At 43.9% G+C, this 25,068-nt stretch overlaps 1 protein-coding gene across 1 annotated transcript; it reads right to left on the reverse strand.

Moving 5' to 3' along the window:
- Positions 1 to 15,808: 15,808 nt before the first annotated feature.
- bambi (BMP and activin membrane bound inhibitor) lies at positions 15,809 to 20,647 on the reverse strand. Its single transcript, XM_033016280.1, has 3 exons — positions 20,220 to 20,647; positions 17,129 to 17,413; positions 15,809 to 16,601 (listed from the first exon to the last, which is right to left on the reverse strand). The coding sequence occupies exons 1-3, from the start codon at positions 20,293 to 20,295 to the stop codon at positions 16,183 to 16,185; spliced, it is 780 nt and encodes a 259-aa protein (XP_032872171.1). The 5' UTR covers positions 20,296 to 20,647; the 3' UTR covers positions 15,809 to 16,182.
- Between the last annotated feature and the right edge of the window lie 4,421 nt (positions 20,648 to 25,068).

Below are 25,068 nucleotides of genomic sequence, written 5' to 3' on the forward strand. Positions count from 1 at the left end.
GTCTTTGTCTCTTCCCTCATTGTTCTCCCTCTAGAGATATAGGCTGTTATGTTTGTCAAAGGCATATTAGATTTAAGCTGAAGATAAATTAAAGATATGACAAATTCATATAAGTAATAGACACTGGAACCTCTTAGCTAACAAGGCCTCAACAATTTTGTCTATGAATGCAACTTAAATAACTGTGTATCCTGCATGATGCATGACTGAGCTGAGGGATAAAGTGGGAATTATCCATGGTTTTCCTCAAGCAGGTATTTTTAAATCCTTTTGGATTTCCCAGGAATTAGTCTAATTAGTCCTAGGGAGCCCATGGTTACAATCTATAATTAAAAAACCGAGTAAGCTAGGTCTTGCACGAAGAAAATGGTGGAAATTCTGTGCTGCAGGTTCAGTGTTTCCCATTCATAGAACATAGAATAGTACAGCACAGGAATGGGGGCCCTTCGGCCCACAATGTTTGTGCTGAAATTCATGATGAAGACCTTTGGAACAAAACTGGCTATATGAAGTACATCATATCAGATGTACTGCATAAATCGGAAATATCCAGGCTGGCATGGGGGAGTAGGGAACCACTTTCATGTTTTGGCATACGTGTCCTTACCTGCTAGTTTGTTGTGAGCTAGGCATGGCTGAGAACAGAACCCTTCACCTACATTCTTGGGCATGTATCCAAATGGGCGTCTGTGGCAAGAGCAACAGTAACTTCAGTTGCTTACTGGTACAATAACATTGCTAACATTACTGGCTTAATCCATTTGTACCAATTGTATTGGCCACTTTCCTACTGGCCCAGACCTGCTTACATTCACCTCTTCTCCATGGTAAAATGCAGGCATGAAGGAAGCTATCTTTAATAATAATAATAATAATACATTTTATTTATGGGCGCCTTTCAAGAGTCTCAAGGACACCTTACAAAAATTTAGCAGGTAGAGGAAAAACATGTAAGGGGAATGAAATAAATAGTAGAGACATGACTAGTACACAAAGTAAAGACAGAATTCAATTCAAAACACAATATGAGGCTATTAATGCACAGATGAAAAGGGAGGGGGACGTGGGGCTAAGGATAGGCAGAGGTGAAGAGATGGGTCTTGAGGCGGGACTGGAAGATGGTGAGGGACACGGAATAGCGGATCAGTTGGGGGAGGGAGTTCCAGAGCCTGGAAGCTGCCCTGGAGAAGGCTCTGTCCCCAAAACTGCGGAGGTTGGATTTGTGGATGGAGAGGAGACTGGCTGATGTGGATCTAAGGGACTGTGAGGGTTGGTAGGTGGAGAGGAGGTCAGTGAGATATAGGGGGGCCAGATGGTGGAGGGCTTTGTAGGTGAGGACCAGGATTTTGTAGGTGATCCGGTGGGAGATGGGTAGCCAGTGAAGTTGTTTGAGGACTGCAGTGATATGATGCCAGGATTTGGTGTGGGTGATGAGTCGGGCAGCTGTGTTCTGGACCAGTTGGAGTCGGTTGATGTAGGTGGAGCTGATGCCAAGGAGAAGTGAGTTGCAATAGTCCAGTCGGGAGGAGATGAAGGCATGGATGAGTCTTTCAGCAGCGGGAGGTGTGAGAGAGGGTCTGAGTTTGGCGATGTTGCGGAGATGAAAGAAGGAGGTTTTAATGACATGGCGGATGTGAGGCTCAAGGGAGAGGGTGGAATCAAAGATCACGCCAAGGTTGCGGGCCTGGGGAGATGGGGAGACAGTGGTGCCGTCGATGGTGAGAGTGGGGTTATTGATTTTGCTGAGTGTGGCTTTGGAGCCTATGAGGAGGAATTCTGTCTTATTGCTGTTGAGTTTGAGGAAGTTGAGGAACTCCATTTGCCTTCAGCCCCTTACTAAAGAACTGTCACATATTCTTTAATGACCCAATTGCATTGAACCCTGGGTTGCCTTACTGCATCATTGCAAATTGTTGTCTGCTGTAAGTGCATATGTTCTTTGCATCTATAGTCAAAGAAAGCTAGCCCCATTAAACAATTTATAAAAGAGTTATTAAAATTCTTAATTTTATTTGGAGCCAAGGCCTAGAAATTCGTGTTTCAGTTGGATGAAACACGACTCAAATTTCCCATGACTACAAAGGTTTCCCCCCCAGACTCTGGTTTCCAAGGACATAGAAACAGAAATAGCTGCAGGACCAGACCATTCGGCCTTTCGAGCCAGCACCACCATTCAATATGATCATGGCTGCTCATCTAAAATCTGTACCCTCTTCCTGCTTTTCCCCCCATATCCCTTGATTCCTTTAGCCCTAAGAGCTACATCTAACTCGCTTTTGAAAATATCCAGTGAATTGGCCTCCACTGCCTTCTGTGGCAGAGAATTCCACAGATTCACAACTTGCTGGGTGAAGAAAATTTTCCTCATCTCAGTCGTAAATGGCCTACCCCTTATTCTTAAACTGTAACCCCTGGTTCTGGAATCCCCAACATCGAGAACATTTTTCCTGCATCTAGCCTGTCCAATCCTTCAAGAATTTTATTTGTTTCTATAAGATCCCCTCTTATCCTTCTAAATTCCAGTGAATACAAGCCCAGTCGACCCATTCTTTCAGCATATGTCACACAATACTGCAGATGTGGTCTCACCAGGGCCCTGTTCAACTGCAGTAGGACCTCCTTGCTCCTAAACTCAAATCCTCTTGCAATGAAGGCCAACATGCCATTAGCTTTCTTTCAGTGACTGATGTACAAGCACATCCAGATCTCGTTGCACTTCCCCTTTTCCTAATCTGACACCATTCAGATAACCTGCTTCCCTGTTCTCGCCAGCAAAGTGAATAACCTCACATTTATCCACATTATACTGCACCTGCCATGCATCTGCCCACTCACCCAACCTATCTATGTCACCCTGCAGCCTCATAGCATCCTCCTCGCAGCTCACGCTGCCACCCAGCTTTGTGTCATCCGCAAACTTGGAGATGTCACATTTAATTCAATCATCTAAATCATTAATATATTGTAAATAACTGGGGTCCCAGCACTGAGCCTTGCGGCACCCCACTAGTCACTGCCTGCTATTCTGAAAAGGACCCATTAATTCCTATTCTTTGCTTCCCATCTGTCATCAATTCTCTATCCGTGTCAATACCCTACCCCCAATACAACGTGCTCTAATTTTGCACACTAATCTCTTGTGTGGGACCTTGTCAAATGCTTTTTGAAAGTCCAGATACACATCCACTGGCTCTCCCTTATCCATTCTACTTGTTCCATCCTCAAAAAATTCCAGGAGATTAGTCATGATTTCCTCTTCATAAATCCATGATGACTTTGACCGATCCTGTCACTGCTTTCCAAATGTGCTGCTATAACATATTTACTAATCAACTCAAGCACCTCACACTACCGATGTAAGGCTAACTGGTCTATAATTCCCCGTTTTCTCTCTCCCGCCTCTCTCAAAAAGTGGAGTTATATTGGCTACCCTCCAGTCCACAGGACCCGATCCGGAGTCGAAAGAGAATTGGAAAATGATCACCAATGCATTCACGATTTCTAGGGTCCCCTCCTTGAGTACTATGGGATGCAGACCATCAGGCCCTGGGGATTTATCTGCCTTCAGTCCCAACAGATTATAAATGTGGGTGGGTAGGTAAATTAGCCACGTTAAGTTGTACAGGAAGGAACAGCTGATGCTGGTTTCAACCAAAGATAGACACACAAAGCTGGAGTTACTCAGTGGGTCACACAGCTTCTCTGGAGGAAAGGAATAGGTGACATTTTGCGGCCACACCCTTCAGCAGATTAAGAGTCAGGGAAAGGAAAACTAGAGATATAGACAATGCACCTATTCATCTACTGTATCCATTATTTATGGTATGGACTATACGTCAACTAGACCAAATGTAGGCGGGACAACTGCCTAGCTGAACACCTTTGCTCAGTCTGCCTGGGCCTACCTGAACTCCTGGTTGCCAAACACTTTAATTCCCCTTCCCACACTGACCTTTCTGTCCTGGGCCTCCTCCACTGTCCAGAGTGCAAGTTGTCCCAAGTGTTTATATAATGTTAAGATGGCGGCACCTCGCAGCAACGGCCTCTGCAGTCCGTCTGCCTTTTTAAAAAAAAATGTTGTCCTGTTGAGTGTATAGTTTGGTTGTAGCTTATATTGTTTTCAGCTGTGTATATGTGGGGGGCGGGGGGACTTTTAAATCTCTTCCCTGTACGGGGACCCGACCTTTTCCCTGTCGGGTCTCCGTTGTCGTTAGGGCCTATGCACCATGGAGCGGCCTCCAACAGGAACGACCTGGGGGCTCCAGTCGCGGAGCCTGCGGACTCACCATCATGGAGCTGGCCGGCTTCGGAGCGTGGAGAACTGTGGTGGCGTGCAGCTGTGACCCGACTTTGAAGGCTCCGGCCACAGGCCCGGAGACATCGGGAGTTTTCAACCCCGAATTGCAGGGTTGAAAACGACCCGGAGCAGGGCCTTACATCGCCCGGCGCAGCCTTAACGGCCGCGGGACTTGCCGTTGCCTGCCGGGGGCTTTAACATTGGGAGAAGAATGGAAAACAGGGGAGAGAATGACTTTGCCTTCCATCACAGTGAGGAGGAGATTCACTGTGATGGATGTTTGTGTAAATTGTGTGTCTTGGTTTTTTTTCTTGTTGTATGACTGCAGAAACCAAATTTCATTTGAACTTCATTTGAGGTTCAAATGACAATAAACTGTATTGTATTGTATTGTATTGTAATGTTAGAATCTGAGAGGCTGGAGAGTGGGAGGGGAGGAAAAAAAAAGGTGAATATGGAGGGAATAAAAAATATTAGTCTAGGATTAGAATAAAAATGGGTTCTTATTGGTTGGGTGGACTTGGTGATCCAAAGGGCCTTTTATGTGGCTGTATTTCACTACAACAGAGGAAAAGGGCTCAAAATCTCATCTAGTTTATTCACGTTCTTTAGAGAGTGACTGACTGTGGTCCTTCGCGGACCTATCTTGGACTCAACAGACTGACCTGGGACCTCAACAGACTAATCCTTGGCCTTCATGGACACACTCTGGACCTTTCTACACACATTGATGCAACCCAAACCCATTGTGCCAATGGTGGGCAATCCCAGAATAACATTGTGCAGGGAAACTTCATCAGTAGTGCAATGATATCTGAGCCCCAAAAGTACTGAGCTGAAACTACGGAAATTCCACTTTTATGGATCAATGTGGAAATTGTCAATATTGCATTTCACTCACACAAAAGACCTTTTTCAATTATGTCATGCTGAAAAAAAAAGCATGATTACGTCACTGAATTCCCAGTCCACAGCACCCACTCTACAAAGAATGAGTTAGCAACAGCATCTTTTCATTTTGCCTTATGGTGATCCATAAAACTTCAACAATTCAATTGCCTTCTAAGACAATGTACTGGGAGGTCAGAACCCTCATCGATTATGCATTGGATATTAATGGACTAAGCTTTCCCATTTACAATTTTGACTTAAATGTTATTTAATTTATTCTGCTCTTTGTATCTTTGGGACAGCTTTTATATATTGTATGCGAGATGGTAATATGCATTTCCTTCAACTACTAAAGGAACAGTTTCACAGCAATATCGAGTTACCTGCAATAGCAGCCTTTTGGCCTCTTGCCAATGAATCTCGATCTCAAGAGGGTTCAACGGTGTCTGCAGGCAATTTGACTGTCGGGGTGCGAGAAGAGCGAGTGCTTAATTTAATCTCATTCTTAGAGTCCACCCATCCACAGGGTCTCTGTGCAATGGTCTGAAGCCAGAAATATGATTACCATTTTCCTGGCTCTCCCTGGTCTGGGAATGCCATGCTTTTTCTGCTATGCTACCTGGAAGGTTGCCTATGAACATGGTCTTTGCTGTATGCCAACACTTAAAGCAATGCAGGAAGTAGCAGGGAGGTTGAAGGGGAGACCCAATAGAAGCATATAATATTATGAGAGGCATGACCTTAAGATGAGAGGGGCAAAGCTGAAAGGCGTGCAGGGTAAAGGATCTGTCCTGGTCTATGTTTGTTGTGCACTAGTTCTGACAATGTGAAGAATTAATAAGAATTTGATACAATGGTAATTACTACAGGTACATGGAACAGAATAGTACAGCACGTCCCTTGGACCCACAATGTCTGTGCCAACCATGATGCCATTAAACAAATCTCCTCTGCCTGCACACGATTCATATCCCACCATTCCCCGTTCTAAAGCCTCTTAAATGCCACTATCACGCTTTGCACAATGTCCAAGTACTATGAATATCGTTAACTTCTTTAGTAATATTCTTGCACATGACACTGTTTAGGCTGCATCTCTTTATGCACTTCATCAGACTAACCCTTAGGCAGGAGAGACGTTAAACTAGCAATGTCTGGACCATAAAATAACACTTCATTTTACTGAAACCTTGCACAAATGGATATCTTAACGCACTTCACATATAATACGTCGGCTTTGAAGGGAGCCCTTTCTCATCGTGAAACAAATGCAATGATCCACAGCAAATCCTGTACAAATCCACTTTTATAGGTATTGTTTGAGCAGATAGGTGAGGCTCAGAGAACTGTTGCTCAAGACCACTCACATCCTGCTGAAACAGCAAAGCAGGGGAAGGGCAAATCTTGCATTGTAACACTCCCTTCAAAAATGTTTCAACATCATAATCTAACACTTCAGTGGGAGATGAGCCCAAGCTAGTGGGGGAGCACTAACCTATGAAAAGTGCACCAGTCCTCTATTCAACAAACAATTCAGCCAAATTGTTTCCCTGGGCTATACAACCTTTTAATTACCAGCCCAGGAATGGTGCTTCAACCCTCAATCTACTGCACATAGCTAACTACGGCAGCCCTATGATCATTCTCCATTTTGTACCATGGTTGTTGATGCAGCAAATAGATGTAAACGAGTCTGAAATTTCTTACAAATCCAAAGACCTTCCTGACCTATGCCATTAAGATCAACTTTCCCCACCTCTAATGTGGCGCAAACATGCCTCTATTTTCCACCAAAACTCCATGGCGATGTCGCTGCCGCCGAAAGCCGGAACGCCGTCTCCGCTCCGAGTCCCGCTGCCCCAGCTCCGAGTCCCGCTGCCCCAGCTCCGAGCCCTCGCAGCCCCGAGCCCTCGCAGCCTCAGCTCCAGGCCGCTGCATCAGCTCCGAGTCCCGCTGCAACAGCTCCGATCCCCGCAGCCCCAGCCCCGGGCCGCTGCATCAGCTCCGAGTCCCGCAGCCTCAGCTCCAGGCCGCTGCCGAAAGCTAGAACGCCGCATCAGCGAGTCGGGCCACCGTTGCCTCGGCCCCGAAGTCGGCCAGCCTCGCGTTGGTAAGTCCTGGCTGGCTCTGCCTCCGGAGCCTCGAGGTCGGTCGCAGGTTGGAGACCGCCAGCTCCGCCATTAGGCCTCAGCGCAGACGGAGGCAGAGAAGGGGGATACGACAAGAAAAAGTCGCATTCCCCCGAAGGGAGAGACAAAAAAACATGTTTCACCCCCCCCCCCCCATAACACAACCTAATAAACTAAAACTTAGCCAAAACAAGACAAAAAAAACAACAAAAAAGTGAAGACAGACGGACTGCAGGCGAGCCGCAGCTGTTAACAGCGCCGCCACTTCCGGTTGGCTGATCATCCAACTCAGTATCCCATCCCTGCCTTCTCTCCATACCCCCCCCCGATCCCTTTAGCCACAAGGGCCACATCTAACTCCCTCTTAAAAATAGCCAATGAACTGGCCTCAACTACCTTCTGTGGCAGAGAATTCCAGAGATTCACCACTCTCGGTGTAAAAAATGATTTTCTCATCTCGGTCCTAAAATACTTCCTTCCCTCTTATCCTTAAACTGTGACCCGTAGTTCTGGACTTCCCCAACATCGGAGCAATCTTCCTGCATCTAGCCTGTCCAACCCCTTAAGAATTTTGTAAGTTTCTATAAGATCCCCCCTCAATCTTCTCACCCCAAGATTTCACTGCTCTCACCCCAGCCACAGACTGTTTACCCTCCTCCCATCCGGGAGGCGCTACAGGTCTCTCCGTTGCCGGACCAGCAGGTTCAGGAACAGCTTCTTCCCTGCGGCTGTTACACAACTTAAAACTGCACCTTGGTGATTGCCAGTCACCCCCCCCCGGACACTCCTTCCCCCAGAAAAATTGCACTACTGGTACTGTATGTACATATATATTTTACTGTTCCATTACTCTATGTTCGCTCATCTGGGTGAGATGCTAACTGTATTTCGTTGTCTCTGCATTGTACACTGCACAATGACAATGAAGATTGAATCTGAATCTGAATTTGATTACACCAACACATTTACTGGATCTCCATTCAGACTCTACACATTTAAGGACACTCAAAGCCGTGTTGCAAGTGCCCTAAATTGCACACCATTTCATTCACCTATACTTCAAGCCTGCTGATTCACACAGGCCAAATTCAAAAATGTTCTTCTATCAAAACTCTCCACCTCAAATCCCTCAAGGGCCTTGCATTCCCAGTGCCATTTCTCCTTCCCCTCAGCTAACAGTGAACCATTCTACATTTCCTGAAGGGTCCCTATCTGAAACATCACTCATTCCTTCTCTCCAGAGATGCTACCTGTCCCACTGTTACTCCAGCATTGTGTCTATCTATATTTCCTTGATCTGCATATTTATCTATAAACCAGCATATGCAGTTCCCTGAATTTATTTTTATGTCATTTTCACATTTTACCCCTCCATATCTCTAGTGTCCCTCTCCCGACTCATTCTTAAGGGTCTCAACCTGAAACGTCATCCATTCCTTCACTCCTGAGACGCTGCTTGTCCCTCCGAGTTACTCCAACATTTTGTGTCTAACTTCATTGTTAAGCCTTGCTGACAATGACATTATATCCATAGCCAGAGATTCATGATGAGGATACATAAAATACAACAGTAACTCAGCAGGATAGGCAGCATCTCTGGATAGAAGGAATGGATGACTTATCAGGTCGAGAGCCTTCTTCAGTCAGGGGAGAGGGAATCACAGAGATAAGGAAGGGCAGGTGTGAAAACACAGACATCAAAGGAGATGAGGCTCAAGGGACATGTCGATCATTGTTAGCTAGGAGAAGTTGACAACGAAGCAGACAGGAGCGTTATTCTTCAATTCATTAAATCTAACTCCACATTACCCCATCATTGTTACCCCATTGACAGCAACTGCACTCTTTACTGACAAAACTCTGATTTGTCCCTTGTGACCTTCAGACAATTGTTCCAAACTCTTCAAGATGGTTTCCCGAACTTAAGCAAAACAAATACCATTTGCATCCTGTCTGGCAACAGTCAACCCACCCGTATCCTCGAGATCTCAACAGTTTCCATGCTTTTGCCTCAAACTTAAAATCTCTCCAGCATGTTTCAATCCCTTTCAAGATCTCCTGGATATTTTGCAACCTCTTCAGGAGAGTTAGCCATACAAGTGAATTGGCAGAAAAATTGTTACAGTGACATGTTCCTATGCTGTTATTATTTACACAACACCAGAAAATACAAATTACTTTTAGATTTTTGGAGAACACAAAAGATGCTTTGCAAACTATTGAATTTTGTAGCATGAAAGGTGAGACCAAATCTGGAGTATGGTGTACAATTTTGGTCGCCCAATTATAGGAAGGATGTCAACAAAATAGAGAGAGTACAGAGGAGATTTACTAGAATGTTGCCTGGGTTTCAACAACTAAGTTACAGAGATAGGTTGAATAAGTTAGGTCTTTATTCTCTGGAGCGCAGAAGGTTAAGGGGGGACTTGATAGAGGTCTTTAAAATGATGAGAGGGATAGAGAGTTGACGTGATCAAGCTTTTCCCTTTGAGAATAGGGAAGATTCAAACAAGAGGACATGACTTCAGAACTAAGGGACAGAAGTTTAGGGGTAACATGAGGGGGAACTTCTTTACTCAGAGAGTGGTAGCGGTGTGGAATGAGCTTCCAGTGGAAGTGGTGGAGGCAGGTTCGTTGGTATCATTTAAAAATAAATTGGATAGGCATATGGATGAGAAGGGAATGGAGGGTTATGGTATGAGTGCAGGCAGGTGGGACTAAGGGAAAAAAGTTGTTCGGCACGGACTTGTAGGGCCGAGATGGCCTGTTTCCGTGCTGTAATTGTTATATGGTTATATGGTTAAATCCTTTGGATCTTTACATAAATTCTTTGGCAAGAATGCTCCAGAGCCCGGCAAATCTTTGCTCGATGATCCCAGAAATGGAACTACTATTACCTGATACAATTGCTCCACTCTTTTCCACATCTTTCAACTTTTGAGATACAGCGCGGAAACAGGCCCTTCCACCCACCAAGTTCGTGCCGACCAGTGATCACCCCGTACACGAGCACTATCCAACACACTGGGGACAATTTACAATTTTTTTTACCAAAGCCAATTAACCTACAAAACTCGAGTCAATTTACGCTACAATGCAGAAAAACTATATTCTGCACTCTGGTATTTTTCTTTGTTCTATTTCTTGTATGGCTCGATTGTGATCACGTACTTTGTATTATGTACTTTGATGGGACAGCACACAAACAAAAGCTTTTCACATGACGAATAAATTAATACAAATATCAAAATGTCTGCTTTGCCCCAAATACATTTTATAAATAAACAATGAGTATTGCCTGGGCATGGTTCACTATCACTGCAGACACTCTGTTCTGTTCTGCAGCAATGTAGGCCATTACATTCTGTAAGTGAGCTGGACTAGAAAAGTGTTAAGGTACATCAAGACACAGTTATAATGGAAGACCAGTAATTGCCAACTACTGAGGAGCCCAAATTCTGGCCAATTTACCACTTACGGGCAGGAAGAATCAGATCATAAAAAGTTAAGTGCACACACCTCCCCTCCTCCCAAAAAAGGAATATTCACAACCAGCCCCGTACAAATCAAACAACCTTGTTAAGACTGGATACAATTTGCATATAAATGAAACTGTTCCACCACCCATCGTTCAACAAGATGCTGGATGTGGCTAAAAGCCATTCTCCATTGAATGACCCATCCGTCTTCGCTGTCGATCACTGCTGTGGCACGAGACTCGTTTTGTTATTAGCTGTTTGCCAAGATACTGGGAGGAGGAACGAAGTGGGAAAGCGCAGATGAGCAATTTACTACGAGCCCCATTTACACTATTTTCATTAACGGACTATTTAGTTTATTGACTTTAAAAAAGACAAAAGTACTGCAGTAACTCAGCAGGTCAGGCACCTTCTCTGGAGAACATGGACCCTTCTTCAGACATGCTGCCTGACCTGTTGAGTTATTCCAGCTCTGTATTTTTTCTATAAGGCAGCATCTGCAGTTCCCTGTATTTTATTTATCACCTAACAATGTGAACATTAAATTCCCCAATTTACAAACTTTTTTTTTTTTTAATTCCTCCTTCCGTGCCTCATCTGGACTTGCAATCATTTCTCCCCTTCCACCTATATTCCTTACACTGGCTTCGTAATTCACACGCATCTCTCCAGGCTTTGTGCTGCCCTGCTACTCTTCCAGTTCGAGTCTTCCACAATCTCCCACCCCTCACAATTATGAACCGTCTGATGGGTCCCAACTCGAAACCGCAACTGGCACGAAATACTGATGCTGATCAAGTCATAAATGGAATCAGAGCAGATGAGATGCCACCTTTAACAATGTATTAGGAATAAAGATAAAAGGTCACATTCCCATTGGTCTGATCAGTGATCAAAGCAGAACCTACCATTGAGAGCCACTAGTTACTAAAAAAGAAATAAGATATTACTTATTATTACCATGTAACAAGATGCATTATTGATCAAGGTCTTGCGAGCCATTTGCATTAGGCAGAGATGAGCGTAACAAGAACCAGTGAGCAATGCATTATACCGAGATGAATGCAGTATTCTATCCCATGTAATTATACTTGTTCTGCACCAGCCATATTCCTTAGTAGGCTTAAGAAGATCAGCATGTCCTCCCAACAGCTGTGCCGTAGACAGCATTTTATTGGGATCTATTACAACCTGGTTTGTGAACAGCTCCATCCAAGAGCACAAGAAATTGCAGAGTTGTGGACGTAGCCCAGACCCTCACACAAATCAGCCGCCCTTCCATCAATACTTCACACTGCCTCAGTACGTTTGCAAGGTTATCTAGGACTCAGTCTCACCTCCCTGTTTGAAAACACAAACCTCCAGACTCGGGAACAGTTTCTTCCCAGCCATTATCAGCCAAGTGAATGGTCTCATCAGTTAGTGTGGTCCTAAACTCCAATCTACCTCATTGGAGAGCCTGGAGCTCTCCTTAATCGGACTTCAATGTTACATCTTACACTAAATATTGTAGCTGTGCACAGCTTGATTGTATTCATGAAGTCTTCTTTGACTGGATAGCGTGCAAACAAAAGCTTTTCACTGTACCTCAGTATACATGACAATAGTAAATTATACTTGGGTTGTCTACTGCAGTTGTACAGGGTCTTGGTGAGACCACACCTGGAGTATTGCGTACAGTTTTGGTCTCCCAATCTGAGGAAAGACATTCTTGCCATAGAGGGAGTACAGAGAAGGTTCACCAGACTGATTCCTGGGATGGCAGGACTTTCAGATGAAGAAAGACTGGATAGACTCGGCTTGTACACGCTAGAATTCAGAAGATTGAGGGAGGATCTTATAGAAACGTACAAAGTTCTTAAGGGGTTGGACAGGCTAGATGCAGGAAGATTATTCCCGATGTTGGGGAAGTCCAGAACTAGGGGTCACAGTTTAAGGATAAGAGGGAAGTCCTTTAGGACTGAGATGAGAAAATCATTTTTTACACAGAGAGTGGTGAGTCTCTGGAATTCTCTGCCACAGAAGGTAGTTGAGGCCAGTTCATTGGCTATATTTAAGAGGGAGTTAGATGTGGCCCTTGTGGCTAAAGGGATCAGGGGGTATGGAGAGAAGGCAGGGACGGGATACAGAGTTGGATGATCAGCCATGATCATATCGAAAGGCAGTGCAGGCTCGAAGGGCCGAATGGCCTACTCCTGCACCTATTTTCTATGGTTCTATGGTGCTGCTAATTTGGACAAGAAAATTTGAAATCTGGGTTATTTCTTAAAAATCTTGTTTGGAATTCAGAGGATACAATTGAATCAAATTATGAAACTCTGCCATGTCCCATACACTTAGAATATAGCCCTCTGAGTAATGTAGGCTTGAAAAATTCCATAAAATCTGAATGTCTGCAGAGAAAAAATAAGCCAATAACGTAGGAACTGTCTAAATTCAGCAAATGTAAAACACCTGTACACAAGTTGACAGGATAGGCAGCCTGCATTTGGAATGAGTTTCTCTGGAGACACTAGCAGTGGTCCATACACCTAGCTTCTGAATGAACCATCAAATAAATCTACTTATAATTGGGATTTTATAAGTCATTCCAGAGACTTTCCACATTAATATACAGGGAACATGACAAGAGAAAGAGAGAGACAGAGAGAGATAAGGGGCACTTTAAAAAGGGACAATACATTGGAACACCATTAAACAGATCAGGTAGTGAAGAAATGACTGCCAAATTAACATTTAGATGGAGGAAAGAAAAATAATCAAGAAATGCTTAAAAAGCTAGAGTAACTCAGCAAGACAGGCAGCACCACAGGAGAGAAGGAGAGAAGGAATGGGTGATGTTTCAGATCGCGAACCTTCAGAATGAGAGGGACATTAGAGATAGGAAGGGCATGGTGTGAAAATGACAGATAAAAAAAGTAAAATACAGGGAACTGCAGATGCTGTTCTATAGAACAATACACAGATCTAGGAAATGTAGAGACACAAAATGCTGGAGTAACTCAGCAGGACAGGCAGCATCTCTAGAGACAAGGAATGGATGATGTTTCGGGTCAAGATCCTTCTTCCTAAATATCAAGAAATGCACCCCAGGATGATGCTATTTTTAAGTGACCACTTAGGTCAAAATGTGGGATGGCCAATGACAAATACTTGGGAGGAGAGCGCGAGAGAATAAAGTGGTGAGAATTTGAGTTGGCTATGTACCAAATGATACTGCAACAATAATCGGGAAGCAAAAGCTTGACGGACTCTGCAATTGCATTGTAACCCAATGCCTTCAGCAGATCTCATGTTCAGAATTATTGATACAACACATGTTGAACTAAGCATTATACATTTCGACTTGCTAGTAAATAGTGGATGGAAGCATATTACATGCAACTATTGAAGGAAATAAATAAGCACAACAAAAATTTAATTAACACACAGCACATTCCAACTCATCTGCAAGGCAAGGCAGGTGGTTGGAGCACTAAATAAAAATGCTGGGGTAAGTAAACTGCTGCAGTTTTTTAGCCCAATCCCAAAACCTTTTCAAAAACTGCTACCAGATTTTAAACGAATTTCTACACAGCGATTATATAGATCATTATGCAGATTAGGTTCTGAGTGTACATTAAAAATCCTCAATTCTCAACTACATAATCAATTTCTCGAGTTAATGGATTTGGCCAATATCTTAATGCATTCCCATGCAAGATACAATTACAAATTGATTTTGAGAGAAAATGCAAAAAATTTCAATTACAACCAGCTAATCTGCACTGTGAACTCTTAAAGGACATGGAGACAAATAAAGGGGCTGTCCCATTTTACGAGGTAATTCACAAATTCTCCCGAGTTTTCCCCTCGAATCAAACGCGCAGAACGTTTGTAGGGTCCGTAGATATATCGTGGGTATTCGGGGCAACTTGCCGACTATTTTTTTTTACTCGTGGACATTTATTTATCAGGCTGGAAAAAAAGTCCCGACTTACCTGATGCCCCGAGTACCTACGGCTGCCATAACGAGCCTCTATCATATATCTACAGACCCGTTACGAACATTCTGCGAGTTTGAATCGAGGGGAAAACTCGAGAGAATTCGGGAATTACCTCGTAAAGTGGGACAGGCCCTTAACTGCGCAGGTGCTGGAATCTTAAATTAAACAAAGTGTTGTGAGCCACTCAATCAGGCAGCATCTCTGGAGGACATGAAAAGGCAATGTTTTGGGTTGAGATGAGTCTGAAGAATGCAAAAGATTCAGTCTGAAGAAGGTTCCCAAAACATTGTTTATCCATGTCTTCCAGAATGCTACCTGACCCAGTTACTCAGGCAAATGTGTTTTACTTGAAAGGATTTGGGACTGGCTGCAGTTTTATCATTAGCACCAAGCAAGGTGCAATGATCTTCCCAGGGAGAAGAAAAACATCAAATCAGATTGAGATTTAAACATGGTTATTACAGTATTGTGCAACTAAGGTGTAAAGTAGGTTATGAAACTATCCAATCTTCTGTCTTGTATAGTTTTGTGCTTAAATTATCTGTTGCTTTCAACAGGCAGGTGGAGAAGGGTCCAGACCTGAAATGTTTAAGAAGGAACTGCAGATGCTGGAAAATCGAAGGTAGACAAAAGAGCTGGAGAAACTCAGCGGGTGCAGCAGAATCTATGGAGCGAAGGAAATAGGCAACGTTTCGGGCCTATTTCCTTCGCTCCATAGATGCTGCTGCACCCGCTGAGTTTCTCCAGCTCTTTTATCTACCTCCAGACCTGAAACATTGGCTTTACATGTGCTCCAGAGATGCTGCCCGACTGACTTACTGTATTGAACTAGCACCCCCTCCCCCTCAATAAAAGGGATGGTGTACATGGAAACATTTTCCTACTCTGAGGAAAATGAGTTGTCGTCCTCCCCCCCCCCCCCATAAAGAAAACCCAAGACTATAAGTGGGGAACATGGCAATCTCACTACAAAACAAGTGTTTAATTGGTCCACCCCACATGCGCAATAAAACCACGAGACATTAATCAGAATTAGAGAAAAAATATATTTCATCTTTTCAATCAATTGGAACAGGAAACATAAAGAGCAGGAGTGCACACCAGTATACATCAGTTTCCCTACTTCTGCTAGCTCAAGAAATCCATTTTCCTCATGCACTCCCTGAGCTACACAAAATGTATCTAGAAACACAAATTCATCTTTATACAAAGTGTGCAAATGAGAAACCTTTCGTGGGGCATGCCAGAACTCTGGTATAGAATATATTAAAATCAGAGGTCCCTTGTTCAACAGAGTCTTCCTTTCAAATAACAGCTCCTCAAGTTCATGATTGTCTTTTCACATAAAGTGCACTTGTCCAACAGAATGGAACCACGAGTGGCTCGATTTGAAACCCAAGTCATACAAACTCCAGCTTTCCATGTCCGCTGTACATCCCCCAGTGAACCAAGGAGAGAAGCCTGTCGTTACTGAGGTCGGAGTGCCTGATCTTATCGCAGGTCATACAGCAGTTCTCATGGCCAGTCACAGGCACCATGCACTCCAAGTCCAACTTGGCCATCTGCCCCTTTTTGGAGTGATGCCCGTGGAAACTATAATGCAAACGAGACAGCATCTGCCGCCGTTGGTCCTGAAGTCTCTTATTTTCACTGCGAAGCATTCGCAGGGCCAACATGATCAGCAGTACCAAAATTAGGCCTCCTGCTATGGGCACTGCAATAACTGCAGCTCTGAACCAGAGCTCCTTGGAGGAATTGAGTTCTTGAACCCTGGTGATCAGGCTTTTGCTGCTTGAGTCATGATATCGGTTCCCCTGATCTGGGATGGGTGGAGGGAGAAAAAAAAAGAGGCAAATCAGTAAAATTGATAAACTTTTAACCAGCACCCAATTAACCAGAAACCAATTAAAGCTTTTCACTGTACCTCTGTACACATGACGATAAACTAAACTAGAGTCAATTAATAGCAGCTTGACAATTTATCAATTTTCATAAGTCTAACCAGATGAATTATGCAAAGATAATTTTAAAACATACTCCAGAAATACTTCAAAGTTTAATAGCCAAAATCATGGAAAATTTACACTTCCTACCACTTCAAAGGCAAAATTACTAGAAAAACTTTGGCTCAGTCTGCTGCCCAAGAAAGACAACAAATTACTTAACACTGAAGACCTTTAACCAATCTGCTAATTTTAGCAGACATACAATACCCTACTTCTGAAGATCCAATTTGCATCCATCCACCCACTCCCCTCCCCATGTCTCTCATTACATTAACCGAATCAATACCAGCCATACAAAGGCTTGTCTGTCATCACCTTATGGATCAGGCAGCTTTCTTACCAGAGATCTCACTCCGTGGATGCGAAAGAACATCTTGAAGCCCTCTGTAATTGCACATGTCATCATAACAACACTCCAACATGGGCCAGAGCCTCGTGCGATTCTGCGCTCCTTTTGCGTGGCAGATGTTAACGGAAACTGAAATGGTGTCCAAGCACCCGTGAGTTAAAGGAGAGTTTGTATTCTGTGGATCCAGCAATCTTGAAAAACATGCCGAGAGTTCTGATTTGCACATGTAACCCGTTGCCACACAATTAGGGGCATCACAGTAGCATCTGATTTCACCTAAAAATAGAAGTAAAGATAAGTCATGATTTAAAATCAACTCAGTTATACCGGATGCAGTGCAATGAAATATGCTCATTTTCCATTTCCTGTGTGCACTGCTGGAGAATCGAGCTCAATGATATTATCAGTTTACTCCAACTGCCTAAGAGGTCCATTTTAATGGTCTCTCCAGCAACTTAATCCAAAATCTATGACCTGCAAATCTGCATTCATAATTCAGCATTTGTAGCCCTGGCAAAACTTATGACTGGGCTTTAGTTAGCTGATCAAGCAAGTGGCAAGGAGCTTTTTTTTTTTTTTACAAAACAATAGCCCACCACTTTCTCTGCAAAGACACGAGAACATTGCACTAATGAACATTTGATATATTAAAAGGGCTATTTTTAAACGGGAAAGTAAACAAGGGGAAAAAAGGACAAGGAAAAGCTTTCATCAAAACACTGAGCAAATGCCTTTTGAGCAGCCTCACAAAATAGAAAACGTGCAGCATATAATTAGTGGTTTGTTTGTCAAAGACTGCTCTGTAGCTCACAATAGGTGAAATATATCAAGACCACAAGTATCTCGTTCTTGATTTTTGCTGAAGCAGACTTATGATGGAGGGATCGGGACAAATAATCCCAAAAATGCACGTGCATTTCTCTTCAAAAATTTTTTTTAAGAGCTTCCGCTCCTAAGTTACCTAACATATACAGTACGGGTTCTTTCTCTGTAATAGGGAGCCTCGCCACATTTGCCCGAAAGCGATCAGATTTCAACCAGCTTCCACTTCGCTGCTAAAGACCCCGAGCAGTCAGTCCGCCTAACAACTCGGGTCTAATGGAAGGTAAATGTTCGACTGTGTAAAATTACTAATGTGGACACAATTAGTCACGGTGAGGTTCAATCTCCTGCCCTAACCCCGACAGAAATGAGAGAACCTCTTTGCCTCGGCTGCAACAGCAGCTCCCACTTGAAATAAAGTCTGCAAGCCTTGTAAACATACACCTCAAAGCCTGGTATTCAGCAAGACAAACTGTTCCAACTCAGAGCCAACCATTCATTCTCTATCCTCGCTGCAGATTGTTTTGAATCATGACATTTTACGAGGCTGCACTCCGCCAAAATGGCTGCAGGAGCTGCTTTTATTTTTTTACATGAAAGCTTTTGATGTGAATTGGTAGGACAGGAGTTTGTGATTCCCCCCCTCTAATCATATCATTATCAGCCACATAGTTTCGGTATCGGTGGCTTCACATTAGTCTGAATCACTCCCAGCCCTTTTGCTTTGATGAGGCCAGAAAGCCCAGCTGCCGACGACAGGGCTCTTATTTGGGTTAATTACATGTTTCCACCTAAATAAATAGATGTAACAATTATATTGCTCATCTTAACCTCCAGCGTTGATTAACACGTTTCAACCAGACATCAAATGAATGAATGAATGGAGGGAGGGAGGAAGGAGCAACGAAAAGGGTTGTTGCAACAAAAGTTGCTACTTTCCCTATTCAAACAATTAAGAACAAGCATTCATTGCAATCTTTAAAAGGGGTGGGTAAGCAATCTTTCTCCAAGAAAAGCTAAGAATAAAAAACTCTGCACTTTAAAAAAAAAAAGTCCTTGCCTTTTAAAAGCCACTTAGGGGTTATACAACAATCTTTTGAAGGTGGCACAGTTCCTTTACACAGAAGAGGCTTTAATGAATTTCTGCACGCTAACAAAAACATTTTGACAACCGCTTGCCCCTGAGGTCTACTTACATCAATGGAGGGCAATGAACTGCCAAGAGACTTGATACACTTAATGCAAATCAGCGGGTTTATATTAAAAACAATGGAGAGGCAGAAATGAGGAGGGGGTGGCGACTGGAATTATTTTACCTCGACAGAGAAAGCTTGATCTTATACATTTACCCGGATTAATAACGAGTTGAAGTTTCGGGAGAACAAAAGACTGACGAGCAACCAGAGACGTGGAGCCTGGGGCATGGGTCTCTACACTGAGATGGCGGGGCGAGGGGATCTTGGTCTGATCACCGTCCTGTTGTGGATCTGACCTTGGTCCCTAGCGCTACCCCAGGGGGTGCGGGCTCAACAGCACCCCGTTGTGGAGGTCACTACCCGGGGCTATTGTGCTCCTCGCCACCCTCTTGGAGAGGGGAAACGTGGGTCTCCCACCACCAGCCCACCTGGGGGTTGCGGGAAGTTTGGTTCACCGACACTCCTTTGTGGAAGAGCCCTTAGTTAACCCTCGGGGCCATTTGGTTCACCAAAAACCCGCCGGGAAACGGCTCTTACTGCAGGGGGACAACAGAGACGCCCAGTGCCTCCGCCATGGAACAACCCCAAATACACCCGGAGATGCCATGTGTCCACAAACAACAAACCACCTAGACCGGGAATATCGGGGCAACCACCACCCCGCAGTAGCCCTTACCCTGGGGGTATTGTGTCAGTCCCCATCCTGCCGTGAGGCAACCCCACTCTTTCTAGGGGGGCATTGGGTGAACAGCACCGCTGTGGGACATCCCCTATCCAAGGAGAAGGGGGCTTCATTCACCAGACCCCGTCGGGTAGCGACCCCGAGGGCCTTGGGTCAACAACACCCCGCCGTGGAACAACCCCTCTACCCCGGGGGGTTGGGGGACCCAAGTCACCAGATCCCGCCGGGTAACGACCTTCAGTCCGGGGGCTTCATTCACCAGATCCCGCCGGGTAGCGACCCCCGAGTTCGGGGGCATCGGGTCCGCCAGACCCCGCCGGGTAGCGACCCCCGAGTTCGGGGGCATCGGGTCGCTCTGCGCCGCCTCGAGAGTTTTGCTCACCTTTGGTCAACAGGATCGCCATCGCGCACAATTCCAGCTGAAGCCAAAGCGTGATCAGATTCGGATGGCGATCCATTTAAATTACGTGAAAGTAGGAGAAAGCGAGCAAAGTTGTTGGCCGCAAGCTCCCCTGCCGGTCCCTAGCCTTCGCCCTCTCCGCTCGACCCGCACGGATCTGCTGCACGACTGGTTGTCTTGTCCGCTCGCTTGTTCCCGACACCAGCTTCCCTTACAGAGGGCTGGGTGGCGGCGGAGGCAGACGCCGGCCAGACTTGCCTCGCTCTTGTGCTGGGACTTCACTTCACCCGCAGGTAAAGGGAGCCTTTTAACAGCGGCGGCAATTGCTGCAGCCTCACCCCAGCACAAATCCCTCTGACGCTCACTCTTCCCCGCCGCCGCTCTGCCGACGACCCACTCACTGCCCAGCGCCCTTGACTGACATCCCCTTGCACGCCGTCTCCTTGCCCCCTCCTGCACATCTATCCAGTCACAATCACTCTGCCCGCCCAGTGCTCCGGGCCCATTGGCAGCTCGCTGCATCAAACAACCTCCCCGCACAGACGATTGACGTTCAAGAGATTGCCGCCGCTTCATCCCGCCCCTCAAGCCTTCACCCATTCGTTCCTGTCGTATCCGAGGTAACGTTGCTCCTGCAGACTCGTTACCAAATGGATACACGGGTATGTCAATCCTCGCCAACCTCTAGTCCATTGATGCTGCTGAGTCCTGCCTGACCTGAGATTTTGAACAACGTTAAAGAAAGCAGCACACTAGTCGGATTTCATCTCCTTAATCTACCCTCTCAACCCAAACGCGCTCATTTTAATGTCGAGAAAAAAAAGGGAATCAAATATTTTAACCAGATATGGTAAATATAAAATCACCCCCAGTTAAAACGCAAGAATTGCAATAAGCTAAATACCGCCTTTGTCACTAGGAAACATGCATGCCGTTGCTAATACAAAATACTAGGAGTATCTGTTGTTTTTTTTTCCTTTCTTCTCCCCCCACCCCCTATCAGTCTGAAGAAGGGTTTCGGCCCGAAACGTTGCCTATCTCCTTCGCTCCATAGATGCTGCTGCACCCGCTGAGTTTCTCCAGCATTTTTGTGTACCTTCGATTTTCCAGCATCTGCAGTTCCTTCTTAAACAACAGGAGTATCTCAGCGGGTCGGGCAGCATCTCTGGAGAAAACGAATAATTCACGTTTCGGGTCGAGACCCTTCTTCAGACCGATTTAAGACTTGGATGTAAATTAGATAAACCTATGGCTGATTTATTTAGGTACTTATTTAACAAAGAATTTGGGAGGTAAGATAACGGACATGAAAGCAATATACCGATACTAAAAACTGCAAATTCTGGGAATCCAAAATAAAACCGAATTGCTAGAAGCACTCAATAAGTCAGCGGCATCTGTAGCAAAATCACTACTGGTCCATTTGCACATAGAAACACATAAAATAGGTGCAGGAGTAGGCCATTCGGCCCTTCGAGCCAACACCGCCATTCATTATGATCATGACTGATCATCCAATCAGTACCCCGTTCCTGCTTTTCCCCCATATATCCCTCGATTCCGTTAGCCCTAAGTTGTTTTTTTTGTCATCTTGTTTTTTTTTTACTGTAACAAGATAAATTAAGGGAGTACAAGTAACCCGATTGTTGTACAATATTTTTTTACTGCCAATTTTGATATATAATGTGTTTTGCGGTAGAACTAGGGGCTTGGTCCATTGCTTGAATAACTCCTGTCTACAACGTCCCAAGTGCTGGTGTTGGACACAATCAGAATCTACCGTGTATACGAGAATGGGATTCACGTCATGGTCGGAAGGCAACGAGAGCATGTGTTTGTGCTAAACAGAGGAGTGGCTGCAGACAGTGAGGTTAAATTAGCAATCAAAAGGCACCCGGCGCCACCGAGACGTCAGAGGGAGCAAACTGACAGTCAATTATCAGCCCCCAAACAATACGATGCAAACACCGCCGATTGTGATCAGTATCAGTGGAATATTGTCAGTGATATGTTAATTACTTTGTTGGTTATACGGGCTGAGACCATCAAAAGGCAGAGCTCAGATCTATTGCATTTGATATCTCCACTTTGAAATGAAACAATAGAGCAAAGCGGTTCATGAAATGTGCGTGACATTTAGCCAATTCCCATAAAGCTGTCCTCCACGCCCTCAAAAAATACTTACACAATTTTCTACGTTACACATTCCCCGCCTCCTCTTAAAGAAAAATAATTCAGGTGCCCACTGCGAAACCTTATAAAATGTTACCTTCGCTCACACGATTGAAAGCAATTAATTCCTCGACTGCTGGATGGCACATAGAGAGGGAGATGCACATATACCGGTTGTATTTCCTGCATATATTTTTTATGAATAAAGAATATGCCGGAAATACAATCGATGGTTAAAAAAACCCCATATCTTTTAATAGATAAAGTATGTTTAAAATTGTATAAAAGTTCAGAACTAATAAGACTCCACTCAACTGCACCTTATTCACCTTATTGTCGCTCAGGATTTCTCAAAAATATGTTACCATATTTCATCCCGACAAATATATTTATATCGCTCACAAAGACCGTCACTCCCGAAGTGAGTTCACCCCTTGAAAATCGAACTAACCTATCGATGACAATTATAGTTATTAGCAGAATTATGCATGTATTACAATCCAGAGAAAATTCAGGTTTTAAGGGTTTTGACATATTATTAACCTGGAATGTTAACTCTGGGGCTGACCGAAGACTGCGTGGTTTGAGTATTTCCCTACTTTATCGAAAGGAATGATAAGATTTTAACCGCGTAAAAAAAGAACCAGAATAAGATGATGCCAATACTGATGCAGATGAATAGATAACATTTTCACTGTAACGAGCACTAATTTCTAATTATAATTACTGAAGGTCTCAGAGAAGTATGGCCGAGAGCACACTAGTTTGTGAATACTCTTCTACTTTACTGATCTATTTGGTACATAATATATAAGAAGTCTGTGAAATAAATGTAATTTCATTTGCAGTGGGATGGGGCAAACAATTATCCGATTTGTAGCTTAATCGCTTTAAGTGAAATTCTCTCCTGCCCCTGAGTAACGTGACTGTATTTGAGTTTAAAATTAAGGTCTCGCATGCCTCCTGCGTTGGGAACTGGTCTGGGAATGTGCTATATTTTGCATAGAGTCGAGATTGTGTCCGTTGATGAGACGATAGAGATACTCGAACAATGAAGTGGGAAAGGCGCTCGGTCTCAGGATGCCTCAGGGGAATGCGGGAACTGGATAGGCAGCAATTATTTTAATTGTAGGTAATGACGTTCAGGCGCCAGTTGAGTATCTGTTTTGCATCAAGCTCCAGAGACCCTCGCAACAGTAATGCTGCCCTGTCACAGTGTCGCTTAAAAAATCATTAGGCAATATTCTCCAAATTAATTATTCATTCATTAAACTGGAGGCAGGACGCGGGATTGCAAAGTAGCGGTGATCTGTGAAATGAGACCATCAGATCTCTGATTCTTATCTATCCAAAAGTGCACATCTCCGTAGTAAAATAACAATTTACATTTGTAGCTATATTGAATATTTGTAAAACATTAAGTTAAACATTGATATGCACTGAAAAATAAAAAATTACCAAAAACCCATTTTCCCACCTAGGCACAGGTATAATTTTCGGATGATTTTAAAGCACAAACACTTTTGTTTTTGGGTTAAACTTTTTAGGTGTGAATTATATTTGCTGGATATCATTATTTACTGCATTTAGAACAGCACAGGAAGAGGCCATTCGGTCCACAATCTCCATGACAAACAAGATGCCATTTTAAGATAATCTTCTCTGACTGTAAATCCTTCCAATCCTTGCGTATCCGTGTGCTGATGTGAAAGTATTTTAAATCCCACTCAAAACCTTTTGAATGCCATTTCCATGTGTTCTTTCTCAACTTCAGACTGAACCTATCTACTATCAAGTATCAATGGTGCCTCACAACGCCAGAGCCCCAGGTTCAACCCTGACCTTGGCTGCTGTCTGTGTGGAGTTTGCACGTTCTGCCTGTCGCTGTGTGGGTTTCCTCCAAGTGCTCCAATTTCCTCCTACATCCCAAAGATGTTTGTGGGTTTGTAGTTTAACTGGCCACTGCAAATTGTCCCTCGTGTGTAGGGAGTCAATGAAAAAGTGGGCTAACATATAACGAGTGTGAACGAGTAATGAATGGTCAGCATGGAATCAGTGGGTCGAAGGGCCTGGTTCCATGCTGTTTCTCTAAACTAAACTAATTCATGGATTGTACAGGTTTCCTCTGTTCCTTAAACTATATTAATCTCCGAATCTCAACTGTCGAAGGCAATAAAATTCCTATTCATAAAGTTGCATTAGTGATGATAAGTATATTTTACAAGAATACTCTCAGGTGTTAATATATTGTCACAAAGCCCAAACTTTCTTTGATTTGAAGAAACATTATGAGTGAGGTCCTGGTAGTTAATCAACATTAGCTGCATTCCTCAAGGGAGCAGGGAATCCAGTACACAAATATCCCACTTTATAGTTGTTATTGTTTCTAATATTAGGTTAGAATCTTTAAATGATTCTTTTGTATCTTTTGTAAGCTTTTTATTAGCACATCTTTGTTCCATGGGCTCTTTCAATTCCCATTAAACGTAAAGAAAAACATACATTCTGAAGAAGGGTCTTGAACTGAAATGTCACCCATTCCTTCTCACCCGCTGAATTATTCCAGCATTTTGTGTCTACCTTCAGTGCAAACCAGCATCAGCAGTTTCTTCCTACACATATATTGATTATGTTATTTTTCCTTTTGTTAATGAATAAA

Source organism: Amblyraja radiata, chromosome 2 (genome assembly GCF_010909765.2).
Source record: "Amblyraja radiata isolate CabotCenter1 chromosome 2, sAmbRad1.1.pri, whole genome shotgun sequence".
Lineage (NCBI taxonomy): Eukaryota > Metazoa > Chordata > Chondrichthyes > Rajiformes > Rajidae > Amblyraja > Amblyraja radiata.

What these genes read in the sequence shown, in the direction of transcription:
- bambi (XM_033016280.1), bottom strand. Translation starts at nt 20,295, where the DNA reads ATGGATCGCCATCCGAATCTGATCACGCTTTGGCTTCAGCTGGAATTG. An exon ending in GGCGATCCTGTTGACCAAAG is followed by an intron (nt 17,414 to 20,219) that starts GTGAGCAAAACT and finishes TTCTATTTTTAG; the next exon opens with GTGAAATCAGATGCTACTGT. An exon ending in TCCACGGAGTGAGATCTCTG is followed by an intron (nt 16,602 to 17,128) that starts GTAAGAAAGCTG and finishes CACCCATCCCAG; the next exon opens with ATCAGGGGAACCGATATCAT.